Below are 20089 nucleotides of genomic sequence, written 5' to 3'. Positions count from 1 at the left end.
GACAAAACAGGCATAATTATCACCAAATTGTTAAATCCAGATTTTTCTTTTTTTTTGGCTTTGTTGTTTCACTTCTTCATGATCCCTTTATCCTCGTGCAAGACATAATCTGTGGCTCAGCAGGCAACCTACTCCCGGAACCTCCATCTACTCAAAGCTGTACAAGAATCCAAAATGAAAACAACTGTTTGTGTTAATAATCACAGCACAAGGCCAAGACAACTTAAAGCACCCAGGGTCAGAAGCATTGGAGGGTGTTACAAAAGCCAACTTACCTTCTCGTTGAGAGCAGAGGTCGGGAACTCAAGTCCCGGCAGACCTCGGAGTTTCCTCGCAAGTGCGGACCGAGAGTGGGCAGCCCATGCGCAAAGCAGCATTTTAAATTCTTCAGGCCGAGGACGGCCCCGGTGCACCTGCGCAGAGATGGAAAACGGCGCGAAAACCCATGTTATGTGACCCGGAGTGGCGTGCCATTGAAGATAAGAGTCCCAGGCAGGGCACAGGGAGAGGAGGCAGGGAGGTGTCCCAAAAGAAGCGTCGCAGGCAGGGGACAGAGACTGTCCCAGTTAAAAGTTCAGGAAAAAAGGGAGGAGCAGAGAAACAGACTCCAAGCAAGAAAAGGGCTACACTAGCAGACGATAAGTGCTGAGGGCTCAGGAGACGCCCTGGAGTGCTAAGAAGGAAATAGAAGGTTGGTGACTCCCTGCTCCCTTTGGGAGCAGTAGCGTTCTGTTCGGTGGCTGAAGAGCTGAAATTGTGTTTGTGAGCTGGTGCTTGAGTACAGAAATCCAGGAATCCAGGGGAATGGAATCTTGGGAGACGAGGGTGAAAAGCTGTGAGGTGGGCAGTATTGAGGCCGTCTGTGTTGGAGTGATTTTTGGAACGAATTCCCAGGTTAGATCTTCAAAGCTGAAGACTGGAATTCCTCATGATAGAGACACAGTTTCAGTGAGATTGGCTAACACACAGTGTTTACTGATGTCGGGGTGGGTTGTTGAGAAATCTGTGGACTCTGTCTTGGTCACATCTGCCACTATTTGTGCAGTGTGGTGTGTTCGACCACAGTCTGCCTGTTAATTCACATGTACCTCATATTAACCCTGAGTTTTAGAATATAAGATAAATATTGTAAATTGTTTTATCTTTCTGACCTTGTATAGTAAAGTTTATTTTGTTTGTTCAAAACATGTGGAATCTTGAGGCTTTACTCACTGAGCAAGTGCCTTGAATCTCAAACTTTGTCTACTTTAAACAAAACATTATGCGTCCCTAACTGCATCTTACCAAAAACTTAGGGGCCTAGACCAGGATCATAACAAGGAGAAGAGTTAAAATAATCATGCATCTCTTGCACTGTAGTGACGCAGTAATGTAAGCAATTATTTTTCTCTCTACCTGATTGGAATGACCACACCAGCTCAATCAGCAAAGAATAGGAAACATTTTCTCTGAATACATTTTGTAACAAGAGTGCTTCAGTGAAGTAGTTAAATCAGGAAGCTAAGCTGTCCGAGCTCTGCTAGGTTAAACAGTGAATGGATCTGTTTAGATGCATGACTAATGGATTCATTTGTATTAATGTATTTGCACAGCAATGAATCTGCTGGTTGGGTACATGGTAGGCATGAATGAGCTGCAAAGCTATCAGCCTGAAATCAATTACTCCTATTAGAAAAATTACCATCAATACTATAAAAATGAAAGTGGGAGAATCCTAACACTTGTAAAGGGTGCACCTAAAACTGTGTGAAAAGAACAGAAAACAGACTTCCACTTATATAGTACCTTTCACAACCACCTGATGTCTCAAAGCACATTGCAGCCAGTGAAGTACTTTTGAAAGTGTAATGTAACAAATGTGGCAGCCAATTTGCTCATAGCAAGCTCCCACAAACAGCAATGTGATAATGGCCTGAAAATCTCTTTTAATGATGTCGATTGAGGGATAATTATTGGCCAGGACAACAGGGAGAACTCCCCTGCTCTTCTTCACAATAGTGCGATGGGCCAGGATTCTACATTCAGTGTGTGAGGGCGGGCCCGACACGCCGGAATGTAAAATGATGCGTGAGGACCTCAGGCCCGCCAATAATTAAAAGGCCCATTAAGGCCATTAGCAACCTCATTAGCCTGAAATTTATGCTACCCGTCCAACCTAACGGTTGGCGGGCAGGTGAAAAGGCCAAGCGGCCTTTACATTTTTTAGGAAACCGCATCCACAGTCACATGAGATGGGACATGTTTCATTAAATTTTTAATGTTTTTAATAATTTCTTCAAAAAGCGCTTCAAGCTCTCTGAGGCAGCTCCGTGCCTCAGGAAGATTGAAGCACTTTTTCTCGCGCATGCGCGTACTGCGCGCGGGGCCAAGCTCTCCCTCCTCCCCCCCCCCCACCCGCACAGGTAGCGCTCGCTACCGCTCGCAATCCACACTGGGCAGGCCTTAATTGGCCCGCCTGTGTGAAATCGCGGTGCCGAACCGATTGCAGGTAGCGGTTAGCTCCACAACCGCCCCCTGCCCGCTCCTGTCGAGCCCGTCTGACGTGGGAAAAATTCAGGCCATGGGATCTTTTACATCCACCTGAGAGGGCAGGCAGTGTCTTGGTTTAACATTTTATCTGAAAGATAGCACCTCTGCCATTGCAGCACTCCTGTACTGCATTGGAGTTCCAGCCTTAATTTTTGTGCTCAAGTCCTGGGGCAGAATCATCCCAGATTTGCACTAGGTGAGGTAGCAGGCAGGAAAAAGGGCTTTTTACCCGTTGGCCACAATGGCGGGTTTTTGCACCATATCGTCCCAAACCCGCCTCATTAATCATGCCTTCCCGGGAAACACGCCGTTTCGATGGTGGGTGGGCCCTCGTTCACCCGCCATGCTATTACCTCACGCCGCGCACCATATTTAAAGTGCAGCCATGCGCACGCCTCTCAGTGTTTCCAGCCTAGGACTGGAGCACAGAAGACATGGCCCCAAAAGGCAAGAAGACTGCAGCCCCCAATTCAGTGACACATCCCTGGGGACGCCACCTGGACACCATTGGATCTGGCCGCAGTGGTCTCTACCCCCTCGCTGACCACAGGAGGCCCAGCTGTGTTGCCACTCCAGCTTGGGGGGCAGTGGCAGTGGTGGTCAGTGCCAACGCTGCACAGAAGAGATTCGCCATCCAGTGCAGAAAGAGGATGAATGATCTCATCTGTGCCATCAGGGTAAGGCAGCCATCTCATCACTCTAAACTCACACACTCACAAGCCCAGCACACATTCACTGGCATCTCACTCACTGCCAGCACAAGGGACATCACCACTCACTCTCTCACACACAGCCTCAAATTTCCATCTGGACTCATCTCCTCTGGAGACTGCCTCCTCAGCCCTCACCCTCTTGAGGCCACTGCACAGATCAACATGTGTCCCCACACACACCTTGGGATACCCCCTTTCCCCAGTAATGCCCTAACCCTGCAGCCTCTTCCCTTGCCTGAGTCCACTTCTCCCCCTTCCCCAAATAAGCCATAGCCCTACAGCCGTTGAAAAACCAGCCCCACCTTACGGCTGGTCTGGTAGGTAGAGACCTGCCCGTGAGCCCCCCTAAAAGTGATGTGGTGCTGCCTCCGAAGCCTGGCGCTGATGACCACGAGTGCTGCCTGAAGCCAGGTAGGCAGACAGACCTCGAACTCTCGAACAGAGTACTGCTCGCCAGGCGCACGTCGCTTACAATCAGTTGTGAAATACATCGGCCTGCAATCACGCTGACGTGCTCGGATGATCCAGCATGGGGGCGGGGGTATGGTTCCAATGAGCTGAGCTTAGAATAATATGTAGACATATTACCATGAAGTTCCCAATGTGCAGTGGCAGGAAACATGGCCCACCATTGACGGGCAGAGCGGGTGTTTGCAAACGGGCTTCACAACAGATATTTGGCCTTCCTGCCATCTTGTCTGCTCATGCCCGCCATGACACCCAATGCCAGCGGGCACAGAAAATTCTGCCCCTGGAGTGGGACTTGAACCCAAAACTTTCGAACTCAGAAGCAACAGTACTGCCAACTGAGCCACAGCTGGCTGTCAGGCTCCCTCCCACAAGGAAGGAAGAACCTGTTTCCACGGCAGCGTCAGTAACCAGAGTTCAGGTTTAAGAGAACTGGCAAAAAAAAATCCAGGAGAACTTGTTTGAAACAATGATCTGGAATTCCCTGCCTACAAGGGCGGAGGAAGCAGATTCGGTCGTATCTTTCTAAAGGGAATTGGAAAAACTTGGAGAGGAGAAATCCGCAGGTCTATGGGGGAGGAATGGAGGAGTGGGGCTAACTGCAGTGGTCTTTCAAAGAGCTGATACGAATACGAACACAATGGACTGAATGGCCTTCTTCTGTGCTGTATGATTCAATGACACCTGGAGGGTGAGTTAGCAGAAGCCTGAGAGCAGCTTAGAGTGCATGTCTATAAAGCCAGGGGAGTGATGTGTCACAGCGGAGGCTGGATAACTAGGGAATGGGCTAAATATACATAAATGCAAGGAGGTCTTGTGGTGCGGTGGGGAGTGTCCCTACCTCCGAATACTATTCTAAAGGGTGTGCAGGAGCAGAGAGACCTGCGTGTATATGCACATAGGTCATTAAAGGTGGCAGGACAGGTAGAGAGGGCTGTTTCTAAAGCATAAAGTATTCTAGGCTTCATTAATAGGGCCATGGAGTAAACGATCAGAGAGGTTTCAATGAACTTATATAAGACAGTGGTTAGGTCTCAGCTGGAGTATCGTGTACAGTTCTGGGTGCCACACTATAGGAAGCATGTGAACGCATTGGAGAGAGTGCAGAAGAGGTTTACAAGAATGGTTCCAGGGATGAGACACTTCAGTTATGAGGAAAGATTGGAGAAGTTGGGACTGTTTTCCTTGGAGAGGAGAAGGCTAAGAGGAGACTTGTTTCAAAATCATGAGGGGTCTGGACAGAGTGGATAGGGAGAAACTGTTCCCACTCGTAAACGGATAAAGAACCAGAGGGCACAGTTTCAAAGTGTTTCGCAAAAGAAGCAAATGCGAGGTGAGAAAAAACTTTTTCAAACAGCGAGTAGTTCGGGTCTGGAATGCGCTGCCTGGAAGTGTGGTGGAGGCAGGTTCAACTGAGGCATTCAAGAGGGCATTGGATGATTATTTAAATAGAAGCAATGTGCAGGGTTACGGGGAAAAGGCAGGAGATTGGCACTAAGTTAAAATGCTCAGAGAGCCGGTGCAGACACGATGGGCCAAATGGCCTCCTTCTGCCCCATAGCAATTCTGGGCAGAATTTTGCCCTTGGCGGTTGGGCTCAGCGAGGGCAGGCGGGGGTGGTCGGGAAGCTGACCGCCATCCGCGGTTGGCACCACACCGAGATTTCACACCGGCGGCTTGTCAGGTTCCATGGGAAGCAGTCACTGGTATTTCTGTTTTCTCACCCTGTGACAGATTGATCCTTTTCCCTCTCTGGAAAATGTACCGCCACCTTGCACAAGAGAGCTGGATGGGGGAAAAGTGGCATCTCCCCCCCCACCCTCGCCCCCTCGTGAGTCAGCAGCCTTCCCCAGCCCTGCCCCAGCTTGCTGGGAGACATTCCCTCAGCACGTCTCAAAGTGGCTGTGGGAAGCAATGCGGATTCCTGCCTCACGGCTCTCTCAAGGTTATCCTCACCGGCATGTTGAAGATGGACAGCCAGGCACGAGCGGCAGTGAGAGTAGTCACGAGAGCAGAGCCTCGTGTTGCACTGTGCTTAGGACCTGTGCCTCTGTAAATGTCCAGGAGCCAGTCACACCACCTGTGGTTAACACTGTAATTCGGCGAGGTTTCCCAGAATCTCCGCACTCCTATGGTGCATTAGACTGTTGCAAGTGACACCTGTCAGTCCTCCTGCTCAGGTGGCAGCCATCTTTTCCAAGCACGCCCTGTTGCGTTCAAATATCAGGAGCTGGAGGAGGAAGTTCCTGGGGGAAAAAACTTAACACAACAACAACGTGCACTTATGTAGCACCTTTAGCACAGGGGTTATCTCGAGGTGCTTCAAAGGACTGTTGTCTCAAAAACAACATTGGCAAAACATGTCAAGAATTCATCTGAAATACTGGATGCAGCAAGTTTTCATGAGTGTCTTTAAAATATATCAGTATTAACAACCCCAGGATTCCTTAACTAGATTTATAAGGATTCAGAAGTTCCAGTTCTTTTTTTCAAAAAAGTCTACAGCAACAATAGGAGAAATGAACTAGTTAAGAGCCTTAGTGAAATCTTCATTCAATGTTTGTATGCTGTTCAAATCATAGAATGAAACAAAACACAATGAGGCCTTTCAGCCCATCATGGCTGTGCCGGCTTTTTGGAAGAGCTGTTCAATTAGTCCCATTCCCCCTCCCCCCGCTCTTTCTCCATATCCCTGCAATGTTTTCACCTTCAAGCGTTTATCTAACTCCCTTTTGAAAGTTACTGTTGAATCTGCTTCCGCCAACCTTTCAGGCAGTGCATTCCAGATCAAAGCAACTTGTGTAATAAAAAAAATCTCCTCACCTCCCCAATGTACACATCACATGAATAAAGTAGCAACACTGTAAAAGTAACCTCTTAGAGCACATTATTACCGCAAAAGGCAAAATTGTCAAATTAGTGTTAAAAAGCTTTAAACTCCAGTGTGCTCAATAATGCCGAAATCAGTTTGAATTGTGTTACGAATCCTCCAAAAGTCACTGTAAAGTCCAATAAAAACAAAGCAGCAGTTTAAAATCACATGGTAATTCTCTACATGTGTTGCTATGTCAATACGTCACCTCTATTATTGCTATGTATCAATCTCAGTAGTGGAGGCTTTGATACCTCTTCATCCTGCACCAATTGAGCTCACTATATTTACTGATTCCAGTGTTTTTACCTTTTTTACTTCAATGGCACATATTTCTTCACAAAAATTAACAAACATGCATACCTGGAACAACATTGTCCTATTTTTCTCTGTGTCAGAGGGTTGGACGTGACTTGGAGCGCTGGCATGACGCCTTCGGGCTGGCAATTTGGTGCCCAGGTCGGGAACCCTCTTGAGCCGGATGCTGGCGACGCTGTTACACCGAGAGCGGAACTCGGCTTGCTCTTCCTCGGGCGGGATGTCGTCTAGACTGGCCTCGGTCAGCGAGGAACGCAAGCTCAAGCCTGGCAGGTCGCTCTGACTGCCGCTGGCCAACGGCATGTTGGTGCTGACTGTTGCCTCATCGGCCACCTCATGGGGCAGGGCTGAATCCCCCCCGGCATCTTCTTCCTCCTGGCCAGCAATGACGTCGGCCAGGGGCTTCTCATTCAGCAGCCGCAGCCTCTCCTTTTCCAGCTGATGCTGGGCAAACTTCTCGATGCAGTCGTCAATAAGGGTGGACGGAGCCTTCTTGTGTGTCACCACCACTTTACCGCAGTACAGCACCTCGTACTTCTGAGAGTTGTAAAAGGCATCCTCACTGATTTGCCAGGATTTTGTGTCCCCCTTTAAGGTGGCCTTGGATACCTGCCGAATACTACTGATAACATCAGGAACCTGAAAGGACAAAAAGAAAAGCATGAGAGACCAAAGATCTCCCTTTGAAAACATAGAAACATAGAAACTAGGAGCAGGAGTAGGCCATTCGGCCCTTCGAGCCTGCTCCGCCATTCATTATGATCATGGCTGATCATCCAACTCAATAGCCTGCTCCCGCTTTCTCCTCATATCCTTTGATCCCTTTCACCCCAAGAGCTATATCTAACTCCTTCTTGAAAACATACAATGTTTTGGTCTCAACTACTTTCTGTGGTAATGAATTCCACAGGCTCACCACTCTCTGGGTGAAGAAGTTTCTCCTCAACTCAGTCCTAAATGGTCTACCCCATATCTTCAGACTATGACCCCTGGTTCTGGACTCCCCCACCATCGGGAACATCCTTCCTGCATCTACCCTGTCTAGTCCTGTTAGAATTTTATAGGTTTCTATGAGATCCCCCCTCATTCGTCTGAACTCCAGCGAATATAATCCTAACCGCCTCAATCTCTCCTCATATGTCAGTCCCGCCATCCCAGGAATCAGTTGGGTAAACCTTCGCTGCACTCCCTCTATAGCAAGTACATCCTTCTTCAGATAAGGAGACCAAAACTGCACACAATATTCCAGGTGTGGTCTCACCAAGGCCCTGCACAATTGCAGCAATATATCCCTGTTCCTGCACTCGAATCCTCTGGCTATGAAGGTCAACATACCATTTGCCTTCTTTACTGCCTGCTGCACCTGCATGCTTACCTTCAGCGACTGGTGAACAAGGACACCCAGGACATTCCCTTCTCTCAATTTATAGCCATTCAGATAATAATCTGCCTTCCTGCTTTTGCTACCAAAATGGATAACCTCACATTTATCCACATTATACTGCATCTGCCATGCATTTGCCCACTCACTCAGCTTGTCTCCTGTAATCTAAGAAAGAAAAAGATGGCCTTATTGTGATAGCTGGACAAGATGCTCAAACTCGTAGAGGCACACTGAAACCAAACATGTCCAGCTGACCCCAGCACATTACTAACACCTCAAACTCCAAATTACTGCTTACTAACAGCCCTGAGAGCCCTAGCTCAGTGGCAACACTCATATTTCTAAATCACATGGTTGGGAATTCAAATCCCACCAACAGAGGTTTGATCACAAAATCAAAGGCTGATATTTCCAGTGCAGTGCTGAGAGAGTCCTGCGCTGTCAAGGGGTACTGTGTCTTGCATGAGACATTGGCCAGAACTTTTCCCTCGGTAGGTGGGCTCAACGGGAGCGGGCAGGGGTGGTTGGGAAGCCAGCCACCGCCCGCAATTGGCTCCGCTCCGCGATTTCACGCAGGCCGGCCAATTAAGGCCCACGCTGCATGGATCACGAGCAGTAGCGCTAAGCGCTGCCTGTGCGGGCGGAGGGAGAGAGGGCCTGGTGCTCAGTTCGTGCATGCGCACAAAAGAACAAATTAAAAAACTAATGAAGACACTAAAAACTTAATAAAACATGTCCCCTCATGTGACTATGTTGCATGGCACGGGGCATGTTTTTAATATCAAAATAAAGTTTTTATTTAATGCGCATTTGCTTTAGGAAACCTCATCCTGCTCGTGGATGAGGTTTCCTAAAAAATGTAAAGGCCGCTTGGCCTTTTCGCCTGCCCGCCAACCATTAGGTTGGACGGCCAGCATAAATTTCAAGTTAATTACCTTGTTAATGGCCTGAATAGGCCTTTCAATTATCGGCGTGCACGCAGCCGACTCTGGCGCACATCCACCGATGATATCAGGACACACGCCTGATGTCATCGCGCGTCATGTTCCGCTCGGGCGTGTTGGGTGCCCGCCGAAGGTAAAGTTCTGGCCATTATTCGGCAAGAAGAGACAGTCACTAACCAGAAAGATGAATAACCAACTCAAAAAGGGACTCATAAAGAGCTTGATTTGGAGTGTTACTTTGCATGAATGTGAGACTTGGACCTTAGGAAAGAGGAGACCAACCTGCTAAACAGCATTGAAATGAGGGTTTGGAGGAGAATGGCAAGGATCAGCTGAACAGAAAGAGCAACAAATGAAGAACTGCTGCGGAGAGTGAATGAACAAAGAAATTTGTTGAACATAATTAGTCAAAGGCTGAGAAATGAATAGGACACATCTTAAGAGGAAGTGGACTTGTATGGAATTTTAAAGAAAAATAAGAAGAGAATATCAATGTTAGATGGCTTGAAAAGTGGAAGAGGTTATTGGCGAATGAAAAGTCTGGCACAGGATAGAGAGACATGGAAAGACCATGAGCCAAGGACCTGCCTTCAGGCACAGCACACATGATGATGATGATGATTAAACTGAGGCCCCATCTTCCCATTCAGGTAGGAGTAAAAGAAGTCACTGCACTATTTTGAAGAAGAGGAGGAGGGGGGGTTCTCTCTGCTGTCCTGGACAATATTCATCCCTCAATCAACATCACAAAAACAGATTACCAATCATTAAGAGCAGTTCAGTGAAGGTTTGCTAGATTAATGCCTGGAATGGGCAGGTTATTTTATGAGGAAAGGCTGGACAGGCTAGGCTTGTATCCGCTGGAGTTTAGAAGAGCAAGAGGCTACTTGACTGAAACATGTAAGATCCTGAGGGGATTTGACAGGGTGAATGTGGAAGGAGTGTTTCCTCTTGTGGGAGAATCTAGAACTTGGGGTCACAGTTTCAAAATAAGGGGTCGCCCATTTAGGACAGAGATGAGGAAAAACTTTTTCTCTCAGAGGGCTGTGAGACTTTGGAATTCTCTTCCTCAAAAGGTGGTTGAGGCAAAGTCCTTGAATATCTTTAAGGCAGCGGTAGATAGATTCTTGATAAGCAAAGGGGTGAAAGGTTATCGGGGGTAGGCGGGAATACGAGGTTAAAATCAGATTAGCCACGAGCTTATTGAATGGCGGAGCAAACTTGAGGGGCCGAGTGGCCTCCTCCTGCTCCTAATTTGTGTGCTCGTATCACACTGCTCTGTGTGGGAGCTTGCTGTGCACAAATTGGCTGCCATATTTCCTACGTTAGAACAGTTTCTACATTTTGAAATAAAGTACTTAATTGATCGCAAAGCACTGCGAGGCGCCCAGGGCACTTTATGAATACCAGCCTTTCCTTTTCTTTCTTGTGCACTAACAGCCTCCGAATAAAAAGCGAATGGGGAATTTATGAGAAGGAAAGAATATTAAACTGCCTCCAGACGTAACCTGAATAAATATAACTTGTACACGATTTAAAAGAGAAATTAACAGCAAAAGAAAAATGCGCTAAAATCTTCACATGGCTATTTTGCAAGCCCTGCTTATCAAATGAGCTGGTACCTTTTTAATCCAGATTGAGAGAGGGGCCATTAATAACTCCCAGAGGCAGCACCCAGTTGAACCACCATGCAGTGGAATCCCTCAGTGTTAAAACACCGTAACCTCAATCGAAATGATTTGCTCTCCGCAGTTCCCAGGTTAGAAATGCAGTTGTCGGAGGGGATGTGACAGTTGCAAATTTGAAAAAGGGAAAACATCTTCCAGATGTTATCTGTTTAATTATGATGTCATTCAGCTGTACTTCCAAACCATTACGCTGAATTACATAACTCTGCATGGCCTCAATACTGGAGACCAGTTTAATTGTTCTACTGGTTTCCTGTTCAAGACAGTCAGCCCACATTTCTGGCTCTGTGTATACTTACAGCAAAATCATGTCTTACTGAGATGCTGCAAAGACATTCAAATCTTTGGCTTAATTTAACGAAAAACCCATCGAGGGTCGCAAAGAACTTGCATTTATAAAGTAACTGTCACAGCCGCAAGACAATCTCAACTCCCTCACAACCAATTGGCTACTTTTGAAGCATGGATGTAGCTGTAGATGCAGCAGTCAATTTTCACACAGCAAGATCCCGCAATCTATTTAAGTGGTGTTGGTTGGCTGGCCAAGCCAATTAGCACCACGGGACCATATATCCATTGGAGAAGGGGTACATTCGTAGAAGCTTACAGCACAGAAGCTGACCAATCGGCCCGTCCAGCTTGACCCTGCTCTTTGAAATGGGGGGGTGCCTGCAGCCCAGCTTTCTCCCCATAATCCTATAATTAATCCTCTTCATGTATATAGTCTATTGTGTTTTTCAAGTTTCTTCGTGTCACATTCAATCCTGAGGTGAGCTCCTGATCTCATATTCATGTCAACACTAAGATTGCCTATTTCCACCTCCATAACATCGCCCGACTTCGCCCCTGCCTTTAATACATCTAAACTTGACTATTCCAACACACTCCTGGCTGGTTTCTCACATTCTACCCTCCATAAACCTGAGGTCCAAATCTCATGTCTTAATTCGCAGTAGGTCCCATTTCCTCATCACCTCTGTGGTCACTGACCTACATCGCTTCTCAGTCAAGCAATGTTACGTCTTGCTTTCAAAATTCTCATCCGTGTTTTAAAATCCCTCCATGGCCTCACCCCACTCTACCTCTGAAATCTCCTCCAACCCTACCACCCTCCAAGATATCTGTGCTCCTCTAATTCTGGCCTCTTGTGCATATAAACATACCAACAATCGAACAAGGAGCAAGAGTAGGTCACCCTCAATTCTAATCCACATTTTCAGTTGCTCAGGCCCTAATCTCTGCAACACCCTCTTTCCACCTCTCTGCCTCTCCACTTTGCTTTTGTCCTTTAAGACATCCCTTTAAACCTACCTCTTTGACCAAGCTTTTGATCACTTGGCATGTTATCTCCTTATGTGGCTTGGTGCTATATTTTGTTTTATATGATTCCTGGGAAACACTTTGGGACATTTCATTATGTTAAAAAGGTGCCATATAAATACAAGTTGTTGTTATTTTGCGGAATCTGATTTCAGATAGTGCGTTCTCGATCTTAACAATCCACTGTGTGAAAACATTTCTCCTCAACTTCTTTTGCCAATTATTTTAGACTTTATAACCTCTGGGCCAAATCTTCGGGTCGGCGAGCGCACCATTCAGATCTTGAGTTCGGCTGAGCGCCCGCCGGACTGTCAAAGGCCTATTAAGGCCATTTAAATAGTAATTAAACTAATTAACTGAGCTGCCCGTCCAACCTTAAGGCTGTCGGGCAGGCGAAGAGCCCAGGCGGCCTTCGCATTTTTCATGAAGGTTTTTAAAGTTTAATAAAAAATTTTTAATAGAAGTCATAGACATGTCCCAGCTCATGTGTCACTGTCACATGAGGGGACATGTCTTAAATTTTATTTGTTTAATTAAAATTTTTTAAAATCAAACTGATCTCCCCGAGGCAGCTCCGTGTCTCAGGGAGATTTCTGCGCTCTTTCACGCGCATGCGCAAAAGAGTGCAGGCCCCAACTCAGCCTCCTCCCCCCCACCCCCCAACCCGCACAGGGAGCGCACAGCGTTTCCGGCTACACATCACGCTGGGCGGGCCTTATTGACCCGCCCACATAAAATGGCGGCACGCAGCCAATCAGGGGCGCCGATCAACTGCATGCCCGCCGGCACCTGCTCCCGCCCAACACCCCCTCCCCCCCCCCCTCCACCGGGCGGGGAGAAAATTCACCCCCTGGTTTCCAACACATGCTGACTTGCTCTATCAAGCCCCTCAGAATTTTGAATCTCTCTATTCCTCTCCTCAACCTTCTCTGCTTTGAGGAGAGCTTCTCCAATGTGGCCAACAGCTGAAATACAAATTCTCGTTCTCGCTGCAGGGAAGTGAAACATAGTACAGATTATCGCTTAAGCGTTTTTGTTTTATTGTTGTTTCATATTCCCAAACACTTCAGCCAGCAAATAAACCTCACCTTCACAATGTACGATTAGTGCTAGACTTTTGCTGCCCGTTGTGTTTACGCATCTTTGGGCACCGAGATTATACTTTTCATTTTGGAAAACAGTTTACAAGCAAAGATTCTAATCTCCTCACTCTGGTCCACGCACGCAACTCATGCACAGGAAGGAAGAGTGGATTTCAGAAGGCAACCGAACTGCCAGATGCACTCTCAGTGCTAATATGTTGACTCAAGTGTGTAAATTGATTTGACTTCTATCCAGCAGACTGTCCGGTCAGGAAATCTCAATTTTCAGGCATCAGGCAAGTGCTTCCAATCGGAACATTGCATGAAAACTCATTTCGCCAACTACCCAGCCATTATGCCAATTGTGCGATGTCATGAAGAGATTAATATCTGCAATGTTATTGGAAATGATTTTTTTTTTTAAATAGAGTTCTAGTGGGGTCTGTGTCTATGTGTGTGCCTGTGTGCCTGTAAAAGCCAGCTGGTCTAGAGGCTTTGATGTATAAAAAGAAATAGGCTTGAAATGGAAATTAGATAAGCATGGGCAAGTTTAGAAATATAGGTGTGAAGAGGGCAATTTGCATTTTTAAATAAAGCATTCAAAAGAATAGGTGGAATCTTGCACCTAGCTAGAAGACGCCAAGCAATGTGTTTCATTTTTTCAGCTTACTAATGAAATTGGTGGAATGAATGTAACTTGTTTGAATGTAAATTTTCCAATATCACTAGGCTTTAAATGTTACATCTTTTAAGGAAAAGCTAGGTATAAACAGAAAGGAGTTTGTGTGTAAGGCAGAGGCATTTAAGATCTATCCAGCCTGCAATTATGTCTGCAAGGAACCTCATTTTGAATTTGTAAGGTCAGATGTGCTTTGCCTGGGGTCTTTTTAAATCTGAGTTTTACTGTTGCCTGAACAAGGATGTAACTGAGAGTCAGATTAATTAAGGGATTTTTGTAGTTATTATAGTAGTAATTTTGTGGACATATGTATGTGCTTACAATTTTTCTTGTATTAATAAACATGTAATTTAGCTTTATAAAATAAACCTCTTGAGACTTGGTGGTCTTATTATTCCTGAATTCAAAGCCTGCATCTCGAAACATACAAATTGCAAAAAATGGGTTTTGGCAGTTGTTTCAAGTTTCCCTCTGGGATTTGAACAACTCAGCCTCTACCACTGGCTGTGTCATATTAGCGAACATGATTTTAACAGGAAGCACTTACTGAGTGTCACCCGTGGTTCAGCTGGCAGCCCTCGTGCCTCTGAACCAGATGGTTGTGGTTTCAAGTCCAACTCTGGAGACCTGAGCATAATCTAGACTGCCATTTGAGTGCAATATTGAAGGAGTGCTGCACTGTCTACGATGCATCTCCCAAATGGGATGTCAAACTGTGGCCCTGTCTACCACAGATCATCTGGTCATTATCACATTGCTGTCTGTGGGAGCTTGCTGTGCACAAATTGGCTGCTGTGTTTCCTACATTATAACAGTGACTACACATCAAAAGTACTTCAACTGCTGACTCATGGTCAGTACAGGTAAGCAGCCTAAACACATGTAGATTATATAGTCAAATCGCTCTATAAAGTGAGGGCTGAGTTATTTAATGAGTGAATATTGGATTGGCCTCCAGCAAAGTAAAGGATGTTGATTCCCTTTTGCTCATTGTGTGCACCGGCTGAATGATCCGATTGCAGATCGTGGATCAGAATCCCCTCCAAGTTACACCTCGTCTGTCCTTTCAGTTGGTGAAAATTGTTTCAACAGTGCCAGATGTAGCACTCAACATCATATTTATGTTCTAGAAAAGTTAATGTTCCCCCTCCGTTTATAGAATATGAATGATTTTGATTTACTCTCATTAATGCTCTCGTGGATGTTGCAAAGACCATCACAGCTTTACTTCTCCGAGCTCTGTTAGGAAGCTAGCAGAGGTTTAACATTGCCTATTCACACATGCCACTCTCATTATTCTTCCCCCCCAGTTTAGGAGTTGCATCACTTTGTCTGTCCTCACATTCCTGTGTTCTCCATCTCTCCTTCAACACCTGCAGTGTGGTTTTCATGATCAATCATCCCAGAAATATGGGAAGCTGAATCAGATCTCATTCTTCATGCGCCGCAGTGTGTGTTAAAAGAAACTTTCCTTCATGTTCAAATCCCTCCATGGCCTCGCCCCTCCCTATCTCTGTCACCTCTTCCACCCTTACAACCCTCCACGACCTCGGCATTCCTCCAGCTCCGGCCCCTTGCCCATCCCCAATTTCCTTTGCCCCACCAATGGCAGCCATGCCTTCAGCTGTCGAGGCCCTGAGCTATGGAGCTCCCTCTCGAAACCTCTCCCTGCTCCCTTAAAAGGCTCCTTAACGCCACCTTTTGCTATCAATTCCCATAGGAGGTGCAGTGAGCAGCTTTAGGGACTTTGTCAGCAGAATTGTAAACATTGGTGAGGCTGTGCGTAAACATTTCATTCAAAAATAAAAATGGATTTACAAAGCACCAAATTATGGGAAATAGTCAACAAACATAAACAGGAGACAAGATTGGATGACACTGAAATAGATCTTTGAGGATACCGTTAATTTAAGAGCACAGCCATATTACAGAGAGTACGTGGATGTTGTTTTGATCCTTGCTTTATTTAAGGATTTATAGCAGTGATTATGGATCTTCCCATAAGGTTTACAACTTTAGTCCTTTGCTGTTGGATTTTCTGAGGACTTCTGCGCATCTAATAATTTTTAGATCTTCAGATATATTCCCAAGCCACTGATTTCCCCTTAAGACATGAGTACACTTGGCCCTTGCCTTCAGTCTTAATCAGTCTCCAACAAATCAACCTGTCTCCCTACTTTCAACAAACTCCTAAAAGCTGATTAAAAGTAAAGGATATGGTGGTGTCATGGTAATGTCACTGGCCTAGTAATCCAGAGGCTCAGGCTAATCTCTGGGGACAGGTTTCAAATGCCACCATGGCAATTAATACAATCTGGAACTGAAAGCTAGTCTCAGTAATGGTGACCCCTGCCCTGCCGCCCGCCCCCCCTAAAAACCTATCTCATTCATCAATGCCCCTTTAGGGAAGGAAATCTGCTGTCCTTACCCAGTCCAGCAACCTCTATGTGACCCCAGACCCACAGCAATGTGGTCGATTCTTAACTGCACTTTGAAATGGCCAACAAGCCGCTCTGTTCAAGGACAAGGGATGGGCAACAAATGCTGGCCTTGCCAGCAACGCCCACATCCCATGAAGGAATAATAAAAAGACAGTGGGTGCTGCAAATCCAAAATAACAATGGCGTGGGCGTGTTCGGTGGTGTGGGTGGAGAATATGGCGCAATCGGTTTCACGACGGCGTGAAATCAGTTTGTGATTGTCCGCTCAGCCTGTTGATGGTGGGCTGCATTTCCCGCCAACAGACGTTGGGAACCTCATTGTAATACATCTGCATATCATTATTAGGCCAGCCCGCTGGAATCGTTACCCCCCCTACCCTCCCGCTGGATTGTCCGCCCACATTGGCAGTAAAACACGCCGACGTGTTTCGCAGCACCACATAAGTGACTTGCACCTGGCGGCCTGCACCTGGCTCAGGACTTCAAGGTTTGTTTGCCTGCCTTGCTTTGGGCAGCACTCACAGTCATCAGTGCCAGGCTTCACAGACAGCACCACATCACCTTTAGGGGGGTTCACGGGTAGGTCTCTACCGACCAGATCAGCCAGATGTGGGTGGCTTTTCAATGGCTACAGGGCTAGGGCTTGCTTGGGGAAGGGGGAGGAGTGGCCTCAGGCAAGGGAAAAGGCTGCAGGCAGGTAACCCAGGATGGGTGGGGGGGGTACATGTTGATCTGTGCAAGTGGCCTCAAGATGATGAGGCCTGAGGAGGCAGTCTCCAGAGGAGATGAGGCCAGATGGAGATGTGAGGGTATGTGTGTGAGAATGGGTGGTGATGTCCCTTGAGCTGGCAGTGACTGAGATGCCAGTGAATGTGTGATGGGCTTGAGTGTGTGAGTTTAGTGATGAGATGGCTGCCGTACCCTGGCTGCCTGGATAAGATCATTCATCCTCTATCTGCATTGGATGGCCAACCTCTTCTGTGCAGCATTGGCACTGATCACCACTGTCACTACCTTCCAAGCCTGGTTGGTCACGCCGCTGCCCATCCTGCAGCCAGAGCGGGGGTAGAGGACATCGTAGCAAGCCTCAACAGCATCCAAAAGGCATTCCAGAGCCATGTCACTATGCCTGGGGGCTGCAGTCTTTTTGCCTTTCATGGACATCTTCCCTGCAGTAGTCCTGGGCTGGACACACTGAGATGCGTGCATGCTTCTGGACTTTAAATATGGCATCCAGCATGATGAAGCAGCAAAGTGATGGAATGGCGGGCGAATGAGAGCCCGCCCGCCATCTAAACAGCGTGTTTCCTGGGAATGCATAACTAATGCAGTGATTTTGGGACGATACGGCGTGAAAACCTGCCATTGCAGCCGGCAGGTAAAACGTCGTTTCATCCGCCCGCTACTGCATTTAGTGTAAATCTGGGATGATTCTGCCCATCGACTCTGTTTCTCTCTCTCCTTGGAGGCTGGCCTGCTGAGTGTTTCCAGCATTTTCTGTTATTAATCCCACACCTTACTGCTGTTCTGAATATGTACAACTTGTGTCACTTGAGGTCAACATTGTGACCTCAATCACATCACTGCAATTTCCATTTATTGGAACTTTTCCATTAGAATCAGAAATTCCATCCCCTTTAAATCTGACCGGAATGGGAATCTTCCCAGGTTATGGATGGAGAAGCTTAGCCTTGGGTTTAAACTATGATTTAAGGGTAGATTTCCAGGTAAGAGAGTGTGTTATGACAGTGCGATTTAGAATAGGGATTAGGGTTCGATTTGGAATTAAGTGTGGGGCTGTTGTTCATCTTAGGTTTAAAGGTAGGTTTAAACTTTGGAGTTGGTTTTACTCAATAGAGCAGATTTTCCAGTTCTGCCTTTTCAGCTGAAGAACAAGCAAAGTCTGATAGGATTGTGTAACTCCTCATACAATTTTACTTCATACACTAACCTGGGTGTTTATCTACAGCCAACACAGAAGAGGAAATTCTGTCTTGATATTCAGTAAGTGCATTTATTAGAACTGTGCAAACACACAGAAAGAAAGCCCACAATTTGTTAGTAAATGCATCGGATCTTAACTTGTGTGTTCCATTTATTCACAGCGATGTTTTAATAGAAAGCACCCTCCAGCTCTTCTGAAAGCCAAATGCCAAACTGAAAGCACATTATTTCAGCACACGATCACTTGCAATCTACCTCAATTCCATGGTTCACAATTCCAATTTCTACCCATTGTTGTGGTGCCTTCTAAGAATCGACCACAGGAAACTCAGATACAGGTTAACAATCGTTTTATTCAAGCGAACGCAGGGAGAGTCTGCCTTAGACTAGGTAAAACAGGACTCGACAGACTATAGGGAAACCATCTTTTTTGTATACAACTAGTCACGTACACATTGCATTATTCAAATTCTAATCTTGGCAGTACATGATAAGCAGGTGTCTCCAGTCTCTGGCACTATTTGTCTCTACCCTTATCTGTTTATCTTCATCCCCCTTTCTGTCTCCTAACCAGTTAATCCTTTATGATCCCCAAGGCCTTTCTGGAGAGTTCTGCTAATATCGGCCCTATGGTGTACAAGGCTTGCCTGGAGAATTCTGCTGGACTTTGGTTTTACTAATAGAAGTCCCTGTTTAACTCTCACACCATCAAATTTCCTCCCTGTCCAGGCAATCTAGGTTCTAGACAGTCTAGGCTATGAGAGAATTGCCCAGATTACTCTTTTTAAAAATTTTATACATAAACCAGATCTCAGAAGCCTGACTTTCTCTCCAAACAGAAATCCACGGGGTTAAAATTGATACATGCTGCTCTAATGGTCTGGGCACAAAATGGGTGTGACCCTCCTACAATAGGAGGGTCGGCATCAAATTTGCTTGTGCACTTGGGCTCCCTGCTGAGTTCACTGGGCCCATGGTTCAGGCCTGCTGGGCAGCTGCTTAAAACAGTCACTAAAGCCTTTGCATATGTTAATGAGGGGTCTCTCGCTCATTTAAGGAACTCCTGTATATCGTGAATATATTTGAAGAAATATTTCTGTACAGCCAGGAGGCGCAGGCTTGCTCCCTCACTCCCTCAACCCTATAGTAACCCGATGGACCCCACACTACCCCAGGACCCATCTTTGGACCATTGCCAGCATGGAAAGTGCTCCGATATTCATTGTGTTCAAGTGGGTTATTTGTCTGTGGAGGCACAAGCTGCTTGCCTAATTAATATTATTTCTGAAAAAAGGCACGAAGCTGAAGCTTTTCGTCTTATACTCATCGGGACAAACACAAGGATGCCAAATTTCAAATGATCACAGCAACTTATACTACAAGGGAAAAGGGTGCTGATTGGTTGGCAAGTTAACTCTGATTGGCCGAGGCATTGCCATGGAGAAAGCAACAGGAAACTATAGGCTCCCCTAGCTCCTAGGTATTTCAAAAAAAGTGCACGGCTTGAACATATTCCTTTTGTTGGCAGAGAAAGGCACCCTGCGTATGAATATACATCGCTTCTAGAAAGTGAAAATGAGCCACATTAGAAACTTGACTGGTATCTAAAATTGGTTGCTCGTACACAGCGGCCCATTCTATGCAAGCAAAAGGAATATGTTCAAGCCTTGTGCCTTTTTTGGATTGCTTGGAAGTTTGGGAAGCCTT

General features: G+C 46.3%; 1 protein-coding gene across 3 annotated transcripts in view; it reads right to left on the bottom strand.

Annotated features, from left to right (window-relative positions):
- The window catches only part of tbc1d4 (TBC1 domain family, member 4), a 264165-nt gene that overhangs the window by 119318 nt on the left and 124758 nt on the right, over positions 1–20089 (bottom strand). For 2 of the 3 annotated variants that reach the window (XM_078545970.1, XM_078545971.1), the window contains exon 2: positions 6946–7539. In XM_078545970.1, coding sequence (XP_078402096.1) covers positions 6946–7539 — 594 coding nt within the window. Of the gene's footprint in view, positions 1–6945; positions 7540–10850; positions 10896–20089 lie in introns of those variants that run through there. The other variant, XM_078545972.1, reaches the window with a different exon arrangement.

Source organism: Cetorhinus maximus, chromosome 7, assembly GCF_964194155.1.
Source record: "Cetorhinus maximus chromosome 7, sCetMax3.hap1.1, whole genome shotgun sequence".
Lineage (NCBI taxonomy): Eukaryota > Metazoa > Chordata > Chondrichthyes > Lamniformes > Cetorhinidae > Cetorhinus > Cetorhinus maximus.
Note: the sequence above shows the minus strand (reverse complement) of the source record. Positions and strands in the feature narration are given on the sequence as shown.